This window comes from Micrasema longulum, unplaced genomic scaffold, assembly GCF_059751315.1.
Source record: "Micrasema longulum isolate JH-2025_06_02 unplaced genomic scaffold, ASM5975131v1 h1tg001567l, whole genome shotgun sequence".
Taxonomy (NCBI): domain Eukaryota; kingdom Metazoa; phylum Arthropoda; class Insecta; order Trichoptera; family Brachycentridae; genus Micrasema; species Micrasema longulum.
In genome coordinates, this window is record NW_028278750.1 from 204,374 (window position 1) to 214,707 (window position 10,334).

General features: G+C 35.2%; 1 protein-coding gene across 1 annotated transcript; it reads left to right on the forward strand.

The window, feature by feature from the left end:
• The first annotated feature begins 445 nt into the window (after nucleotides 1-445).
• LOC148274829 (uncharacterized) lies at nucleotides 446-9,332 on the forward strand. Its single transcript, XM_088236515.1, has 3 exons — nucleotides 446-548; nucleotides 5,329-5,945; nucleotides 7,692-9,332. The coding sequence occupies exons 2-3, from the start codon at nucleotides 5,372-5,374 to the stop codon at nucleotides 8,552-8,554; spliced, it is 1,437 nt and encodes a 478-aa protein (XP_088092641.1). The 5' UTR covers nucleotides 446-548; nucleotides 5,329-5,371; the 3' UTR covers nucleotides 8,555-9,332.
• The last annotated feature ends 1,002 nt before the right edge of the window (nucleotides 9,333-10,334 follow it).

Below are 10,334 nucleotides of genomic sequence, written 5' to 3' on the forward strand. Positions count from 1 at the left end.
TAGCCTGTCTGCAAGCATTGGACATACTCCAACATTGTTGGGTTTTCTCCAAATTTTTTAATCAAAAAATGGGCTATATTGAAAAGCCGGTAAGTGAATATTATTTTAAATGTTTGATCCGAAAGTTAATGCTTTGAACATAAATAAACTAACCCAAGTTAATTTTTTTAAAAACGTATTTTATAACAATGTATTAACAGTCATAAGACTGACTTAATTGATTGTGATTTTTTAAATTAACTTTATCTCACCATCTACCTACATACATTACTTTTGTTGTCCAAATATCTTTAACTAAATTAATCGATAAACCCCATCAACAAAAACTACAATCAACGAAATAAAAGTACCTACCTAGTTAGGTTAACAAAATATGATTAACCATTAGCCATAATTTCTATGTCTGTTTGTGGATTGTCTATCACATTACGTTTTATCTGAGGTTGTCGAGCGCTAAGGACGCGTCCATATCTCATGGATTATAAATACATAAATTACAACATTATTGGACGATTAAACGAAGTGTTTACATAGAAATCGCCACAAAAGTAAGTTACGATTCCAGTGTGTAAAGTAGAGCATTATATTATAAGATTATGTCAATGTTCTACCCACCATAAAACAACTGTAGTACAAAATGACGGCCGATTTAATGACATTTTACAAAAGGCCTTTGATATATTGAAAATTTTGTGGCATGGTGAAGAAAGGCACACCCGGCGACTCAAATATAGGCAAAATAGTGATTATTACAAACAAAAAAACAACAAACAAACCATCACGCCGTTGTCCCGGAGGGGTAGGCAAAGAGGATAGAACGCCATATCACTCTGTCTTTGCATACAGACGTCTCGCATGCTGATTATTTATACTTATACTCCTGACATGTCCATCTATAAGTATTTGATGGAATTGATCGTGCCATCGTGACATTCGCATCGTAGTTCCTTTTACCCGTTCTTTCGCTGTCCATTCGCTCTAAATGTTCAAACCGACGCAGCGCCCCTTTCTTGATTCTGTCGATAATGCATGTCTCAGCCTTGCACAGTTCACGGATCTCGACATTTGTGCACCTATCATGCATCGTTTTACCACACATTCGCCCTGGGGATCGCATTTCGACAGCATTTAACCCACTTTCATAATTATGTTTCCAATACCATACTTCGCTCCTATACATTAGAGTTGGCACTAGAACTCATTGTGAACTGCTAGTTTTTCCTCCTGCAATAAACATTTGTTTGCCAAAGTAGATTTCAGTGCACCGTTCACCCTGTTCCCGGCACTCACCCTCCTTTCCATCCCTAGTAAACACACTTCCCAGATACACACATTCTTCTACCTGGTTCATAATATCTCCGTTCACACTGATCTCACATTTAGTCATATTTTCATCCCTTTCAAAAACCATCACTTTCGATTTATCAACATTTATTTGCAAATCGCTTCTCTTGCACACACAGAGTGTTAGTAGCCATTCAAACCAGCCAATGTCTCTCTAGTTTTGTTATCGTTGACTTTTTGTGCTGTTACATGTTCACTTAATTACCATACTTACTAGTTAAAGAACTCAGCATAGGCTCGATGTATTATTATTGTGTTTTTTATTTTTTTATTGTAAACTTTTAAAATCAACATGTTACAACAGAGATGAAGAACAGTTAAGAGAAGGTAATATAGAAGTATAGGCATCTACAGGGCTTATGACCTGTCAATGGCTGGTTTAAGTGGCCACTTTACACACTGTGTAACATTCACCATTCTGCCTATATTTGAACAATGAAATATATTTGAATGTTCACTATTCTGCCTATATTTGAACAATGAAATATATTTGAATATTACCTTCTCTTAAATGTTCTTCATCTCTGTTGTAACATGTTAATATAAACAGCTCCCTAGGCAGTTGAATCCAGTCCTTGTCTACAAAAATTTGGACAAACTCAAAATATTGTTAATAAATTACCTGGTCCATGAAGAAGTATAGAAATTGAAAAAATAATATTTTCAGGCGTTGCCTAGTATGTAGGTGAAATAATTCAATTAGATGAATCTCACCCGCATAAATAAAGGTTTCAGCTCTTTAACTTCACAAACATCAACAGACGAAAGAATTGAAGGAATATAGATGTTCAAATATAGGCAGAATGGTGAATGTTACACAGTGTGTAAAGTGGCCACTTAAACCAGCCATTGGCAGGTCATAAGCCCTGTAGGTGCCTATACTTCAATATTACCATCTCTTAAATGTTCTTCATCTCTGTTGTAACATGTTAATATAAACAGCTCCCCAGGGAGTTGAATCCAGTCCTTGTCTACAAAAATTTGGACAAACTTAAAATATTGTTTTTAAAATCAATCTTATGTTGCTGAAATTCCACTCTTCTGTGCGCTTTGTAGCTGCAAGACTTTTTGTGATGATAGCTATCATATATAAATCATAATATGTGAATGTTATTATTTATCAAATATTTATTTAAAATAAAACACTTCTTAATTGTTAGAACACAAGAGTTTAATACATTAAAACACGACTAGTTTCTGGTAATTCACTAAAAATTAAACTTTTGCATACGGTCATAAACAAAGACACCATAATGAACAATTTATCAAATATTGAAACACAAAAATAAAATTCAGAGAAAACTTTAATCAATAATATTATATTTCAAAATGCATCACCCCTGCTATCAATATTCCCCATAATTAGGAAACCCCCCCCCCCCCCCTCCACCACACATTGCCGTCCCCCTTCCGACGGCCCTATCAGTATTAATTTGTGTATGTATTTTAATTTAGTTTATATTTACACCTGAGGATGGGTAATACTGATTACCCGAAACTAGTCGTGTTTTGATGTATCTCTGTAAACTCTTGTGTGGTAAATTTTCAAAGTGTTTTATTTTCAATAAATTCGAAATGTTTTTCCACAAAGTAAATGCTGAAACAATAAATAATATAACTATCAAATATCTAAATTTAGTAAATGGGTTTTAGAATTTCAACCGTCCATGCGCTCAGTAGCTGCAAGACTTGTTGTTATCTTACTTCTATTTTTATATATTTGTTTTTTATTTCGTTTTTTAACCCTTACGCTGCTACGCAGTTTTTCAAGAATCTAATCAGAAATCTTATTATTAATACATTTTAAAAATATTTTGTCGAATACGTTGTTTTCCAAACACACTAATGTTTTTAAAATTAATAGCAATTCCAAGAAAAATCTTCCATTTCATAAATATCTCATTCAAGCCCAGCGGAGTGAGCAAGATAGACAACTCGTGCCGCCCGCAACACATTCTCGTACAGCGGTTGTAAACCCTTTCTTAATCGAAAATAAAAACAAACAAAAATGATCTCGCACAGCAATCTCAGGGCGCATTTTTTTAATAGTTATTATTGAAACGACAGTATTATAATGGATTTTTTGTTGATAGCGGGGCAAAGTGCCCTTATTATCAAACCTACCACTTCCATCAATGCATGCTAAACAAAATTTGAGCAAAATTTATCTTGGATGATTCATATGAACAAGTGACGTCGTTCAAAGTAGTTCGTTTTTATTAAAATATTTTATATTATTTTTATTAATTTTCAAGAAACTTTGTCGTACAATTTAATGTTCGAATTTTTACCGCGCGTAAGAAAACATTTTTTGTATTAAATTTTCCGTAGGGCTGAAATAGGTACGAAACTGAATAATAACCCGTCGAATAAGTAATTTTTATGTTTTGAAAATGTTTTATACCACTGACGGTTAAGTGCAACAAGCAGTTCCCGAATTCATTTACCCTTTTGGGGATTATGACGTCAGCATCAGTCTAGTTAGAACTTTATGATAGGGATTAACAACAACGATATATCGTTGTTTAGCAGTCTAAGGGTTAAAATATCACTTAAACTCTTAACTTCATTGTCAAATTTAAAAAAATAATGTAAATAGAGGCTAGATTTCTTATTGTCCATGCGCTCTGTAGCTGCAAGACGTGCTGTAATCTTGCTCCTATATATTATAATTGGAGACGAGGAACTAGAATCCCAACCGTCCATGCGCTCTGTAGCTGCAAGACGTGCTGGGATATTTATTTATTGTGCAACGCCCTTGAGGTGATTTGAAAAAAATGTCTCTATATAAATTATCTAAACATATATTCCCTTCTCTACAATTTCCTTCATCGCTGTTGTCATATGTTTTTATTAACAGCTCTTTAGGGGGTTAAATCCAGTCCTTGTCTACAAAAATTTGGACATACTCGAAACATTACTGTGCAAAAATGATTGTTCTTCTTTTAGCGCCGTCTGCGTCTCATCTGCAAAGGTTGGCGATCAACATAGCTATCTCCACATTCATGACTGCCCTAAAGAGAGTGGTACTCTAATCTCTACTCTAGCCAAAACATTTTGGAAGCATGAAACGCCTACATATGAAATTACTCGGGCTCTCTCGGGGCATGGATGCATGAGGGAATATCTGCATTGCCCTGGGCTGCGAGACGATAGTTGCTGTCCATGTGATGGCATTACTGAGCAGACTGTAGAACATCTTATATACTGTCTAATGTTTGATAGGCCGATTTGGGAGCTTGAATGCACTCGAATTGCCGCGACTAATAACCTAGCTGAGCTTCTGAACTGTAATGATACACGAAGAGAGACTGTTCGATTCATTACAGGGACGATCAAGCAGGCTAAATTATTTAATAGTGGTATTTAGCTCCTTTTGTTATTTTTGTGTCTAACTTTTACGACTTAAAAAAAATAATTAATGTAATATTTCTAAAGTTATTTTGTTTATTCTAATGCTGCTTTTGTTTTTATTATTGTTCTCTTCTTCTTATTTTCTACATCCGCTCATAAGTGGAGCATGTGACATCACCAGTTGCCTCCAGGAGACCCTATCGCCAGCCAGCACTCTCGCTTCTTCCCATGTCAATCCAGTGCCCCTTAATTCCGCTGAATAAAGTCTAAAGATCGTCATTGACGGCCTTCCAGGATAGCGTGATCCCGCAGGTTTAAAGAAGAGGCAACTAGGGTTTAGGTTCTCCTGAGGCATGCGCAGCACGTGTCCGAGCCAGGTCCACCGCCGCACCCTCAAGACGCTCGTTATTCAATGTTTATTTTATTTGATTTATTTTATAACTAACATTAAAATATATTTTTTTTATTATTGTTATCTACGGTAAAATTTTTTAAGTCAACTGAATAAAGATAAATATATTCGATAACACCTTGCATATAAAACAAGCAAGGTACAAATAATTTGCAACTTAAAAAAAAAAACTCTACTCTAGTCATTAGTTAGCATTTTAAAAGGATATTTATTTTCAGATTCATCAAAGATTTACTACGTACCCATTATATAAGCAAAAGTATGGAATTCACTTTAGAGAATATTAAGACTGAACCGGGAATTGATGATGTCGATGGAGATATTCTCAAAACTGGGGAAAGGGCGCCATGTCTCTTCAAAAGGGAGGCGCCAGCAGTTGCTACTGTAAAGGCTGAATTGGGGACTGATGATGCAGAAGGAAATATTATCCACACTAGGAAAAGGGCGCTAAGTCCCCACAGGAATCAGCAGCTAGGTTTTGCTCTTGTCAAGTCCGAACCGGAGACTGGCGATTTAGAAGAAGATATTCTCCATACTGAGGAAAGGCCGCCATGTCCTTTTAAAAGAGAGGAGCCAGTTGTTACCAACGTGAAGGCTGAATCGGGGACTGGCGATGTACTTGTAGAAGGAGATACTGTCCATACGGGGGAAAGGACGCCAAGTCTTTACAGAATCAAGGAGCCCGGTGTTGCTACCGTGAAGGCTGAACCGTGGACCAGTACTGACCAGTCTAGGATATCCAGTGATAAAGTTATATTCACAGAGATAGATATTGAGTATCAAGACGTTAAACAAGAATGTTCAAATTCCACACGTAATAATAAAATTGTCTCAAGTAAGTAATATTTCCTTCCACATTATCTGCTCTGAGATTACGTCTGTGGACTATGGATGATGGTACACAGTGGACTTTAACTCCTTTGGTAGAGTATCTGATATAAAATTGAGGTAGCTGCAGTTTTTTTTTAATGCGCCTTCTTTATTCTATAAGATTTTAAGATGTTTAACATTTACATATTTGCTATTTTAGTTTTTGCCGTATATTTAAAAGTTCATATATTTATATATATATATATATTCAAAAGGAATGACCCGCTAAGTCTCTATTTAGAGGCTTGTCAGCAGGTGGGAAAGAGGGGATATGAAAAGAGGTAATGAAACATTCACCACAACACCCAGACCAATTGAGAAAAATATCTTTCTTGGATTTTTTCTTGCAACTGACGGGAATCGAACCCGCAACGCCAGTTTCACAATTGCCCGTCTAATCAACTGCGCTACGGCGCCTGTCTCTCGCTTCTAAAAGGACATTAATTGTGATAATGCCGTTAAGAATAAAAAATAAGCTAAATCAGTTTTAAAGGAATGCTGATTTGCCGTGTTTTAGAAAAGATAAATTACGGAAGGGGAATTTTATTTATTGGGGATATCAACAGTAATACATGTAATAAAAATATAACAAATAACATATACAGAGAATAAAACCAATGACAGATATCCACAGAAATACATTAAATACACGTACAATACATACTAGTGTGTTTGTGTGAGTGTAAGTGAGTGAGAGGGTGGGTGTGTGGGTGTTATATTGGAAAGAGGGTGTCAGGTATCGAAAATATAAATATATATAAAATATTAAGAATTAGAGATAAATTTAATAAAATAAAACTTTATTATTGAAACTAAGTATAAGACAAAAAAGTATGTTTTAAGACGCGCATTTTAAATGTTATTTTTTTACAATCAAATGGATCAATAAGGGGAAAGTTCAAATTATATTCACTAGCAAAACGTATAAGTGGAGAGTTCTGGGCATAGTTCGTACGAACTGCTGGCACATGAAATAGAGAGCTCGACGTGTGACGGGTGCGGTAGCCGGGGACATTTAATGATAACTCCGACAAAAGAGCCGGACTATCAAGGCGTCCACTGAGTATGTCATGAAGCACCCCCATGTCCAACAGTAGACGGCGATCTTCTAAAGTAAGCAAGTGGTGTTTTTTGCAGGAAGACATATAATTGAGATCGGTATACCTGCAGCTCCAGTTAAGATGTCTAAGAAATGTCCATTGAATTTTTTCAAACTTTTCTTTATGTGTGACATTTTGTGGAGACCAAACAGAAGAGGCATACTCGAGCAAACTGCGAACATGAGCAAAGTAGACAATTTTAATACACGCGATATATTTAAATACCTGACATGTACGAAGTACAAAACCAAGGTTTCTATGTGCACGGGTCAGTATGTCATCGAAGTGATTCTCAAATGTAATTTTGCTATCAAGAATAACTCCCAGATCGCGTACGGTATCAACTCTCTGAACAAGTTGGTTTAATCATATATAATGATATGGGAATGGATGTCGACCTCGCGAAAAAGAAATAAGCAAACACTTTGATACATTGACGTTAATACGATTTTTCAAATAGTATTCTGTCAAACGGTTTAGATCATCTTGAAGTTTAAGACAGTCAAGGGGATTCTTAACTTTGAAGTATATTTTTTTATCATCTGCGTACATCAAAAATCTTGCGTTCATAAATACAACATAACATAAAAATGATGATCTTTTTGTTTCAGGTTTACAAGCAAGCCAGAAATATTTTGCCTGTTCAGAGTGTCAATATAAATGTCTACGAAGGTGTGATTTGATATCGCACATGTTCACTCATACTGGTGAGAAACCATTCTCGTGCTCAGAGTGCCAATTTAAGTCGTCGCACAGGAATGCATTGAAGTCACACAAGTTTACTCATACCGGTGAGAAACCATTCTCATGCTCAGAGTGCCAATTTAAGTCTTCTCACAGGAATGCATTGAAATCACACATGTTAACTCATACTGGTGAGAAACCATTTTCATGCTCAGAGTGCCAATTTAAATGCTCGCAGAGAAGTACATTACAAAGCCACAAATTCACCCATACTGGTGAGAAACCATTCTCATGCTCCGAATGCCAATATAAATGTTCACGAAATCATGATTTAAAATCACACATGTTAACTCATACGGGTGAGAAACCATTCTCATGTTCAGTGTGCCAATTTACATGTTCACGGAATTGTGATTTAAAATCACACATGTTCACTCATTCTGATGAGAAACCATTATCATGCTCCGAATGCCAATATAAATGTTCACGAAAGGATCGGTTAAAATCACACATGTTAACTCATGCTGGTGAGAAACCATTCTCATGTTCAGTGTGCCTTTTTAGGTGTTCGCGAAACAGTGATTTAAAATCACATATGTTTATTCATACAGGTGAGAAACCATTCTCGTGCTCAGAGTGCCGATATGCATGTCTGCGAAACCGTGATTTAAAATCACATATGTTTACTCATACTGGTGAGAAGCCATTCTCATGCTCAGAATGCCAATTCAAATGTTCACGGAAAAATATTTTGACATCACACATGTCGATCCATACTGGTGAAAAGTGATTCTCCTGATCCGCTTGCGAAGTCAAGCTTTCTAAAAGAAGGACATTAACCATTTTAATTCTTGATTTTGATTATGAATGACATCCTATTAATGAGAAAGTTTTACTTGTGAAATTATTAAATGGATTTATCAAAATTTCATTTTATAAGTAATTGTGAAAATAGAATTGAAAAAGAAGATAGGCAAATGATAAAAGCAATGCAAAATTGAATCGGACCGGGTGGTGGTCCAGTGGCTAGTGTCGCATACTCACGGATCACAGGTCCAAGGTTCGCACCCCGCTCTACCATAAGTTAGTTCCCATTTTATAACTGTGAGTTATTTACAACTCGTTGAAAATGGACCATAGAATTGAAATACTTGGATAAATCATAACAACGCAAAGATTTCTTTTTTAAAAAATGAAAAAAAAACCTTTATTTTGTAATGATTTGAAAGATGAATAAATTATATTAAAAAAAGCGTAGATGCGAGAATTTTAGTAACTGGAGTAATCTTGGACTTCAAAAAGCCCTTAATACTGTACACGTTGAGACCATGGGTAAAAAATTGAAAAATATGATCCCTTTACGCACGTAGAGGCTTATAGAATCACCTACGTTGCATGAACGACCATTGAACAAAAATTAACCGGATACATTTTACTCTCCTCCATATAAAGAGAAAATTTACAATCTTTTTCTATACAATTCAAGTGTTGTTTGAATATAGGACTCCAAAATATATTATTAAATAAATACCAGTTTGTAAATGTGAAACTTAAAATAAATTAAATATAAGATGGTTGACTTTTATAAACGCATTTACCGTTTCGCTCAGCCAAGAGTGAAAAAATCCCAATTAAAAATAATAACGATTTTGTTTTTAATTCAGAGAGTTACTGGTTTTGCTTCAAGGAAAAAAACTTCTAACGACTTATCCGCTGTTATTTGGTAAACGATCATTCGAGCAATCGCAATATTTAATTATTCAGTCGTTATAACTTAGCAGGGTTAAATTAAGGAATGATGACTATTGTCCATGCGATGATATTTCTTCCCCAGAGTATCGAACATCGGTTGTTTCAGTGCCCATTTTTCAGTTTAAAAATAACAATTAAAAATTCAAACAATGATTAGTTCTTCACTTTTGTTTTAACTTTTTACTCTTGTGTGTGTAATTATTTAAAAAAATAATTGGTGTAAAATATTAACATTTATATAAACCATGAAGTAAACTTTTCAACTTTCCTTTTAGAGCACAAAGGTCGGCCTCGTGGCGTAATGGTCAGTGCGTTTGCCTACCAATGCGAGAAGTCTCGGGTTCGATTCGCGACATGGTTGATATGAAATATTTATTTTAAAGGGTGTTTTCACACGAAGAATATTTCAAAGTCCCAGGGCTGGTATCTAAAGCGTGAGACTGATCATCTTACCTTTATGTAACAAAAATTATCAAGATACGCTGCGATTGGTGTAACAATGCAGTGCCCTATGCATCATTAGATGCGGAAAGGGAATAATAATGAATAATTTAAAGCAATTTCTTTTTTCTTTTTTTTTCTTCTCTTCCTCTTTTTTAAAACTGCTATTTACTTATTTACCTTTCTTTGTGTAGGTAAATAAACGCATTTACTCACCGAAAGACGGTGTTTATTCACGACTTTAATCACCTGAAGACGGTGATTATTTACCTATTGATTTAACAGTAGACGGTGTTTATAAACGCATTTAATCACCTTAAGACGGTTATTATTTAAGCATTTATTCACCAAAGGACGATGCTTACTGACTCTTTTAA

What these genes read in the sequence shown, in the direction of transcription:
- LOC148274829 (XM_088236515.1), top strand. Translation starts at nt 5,372, where the DNA reads ATGGAATTCACTTTAGAGAATATTAAGACTGAACCGGGAATTGATGAT. An exon ending in TAATAATAAAATTGTCTCAA is followed by an intron (nt 5,946 to 7,691) that starts GTAAGTAATATT and finishes TTTTTGTTTCAG; the next exon opens with GTTTACAAGCAAGCCAGAAA.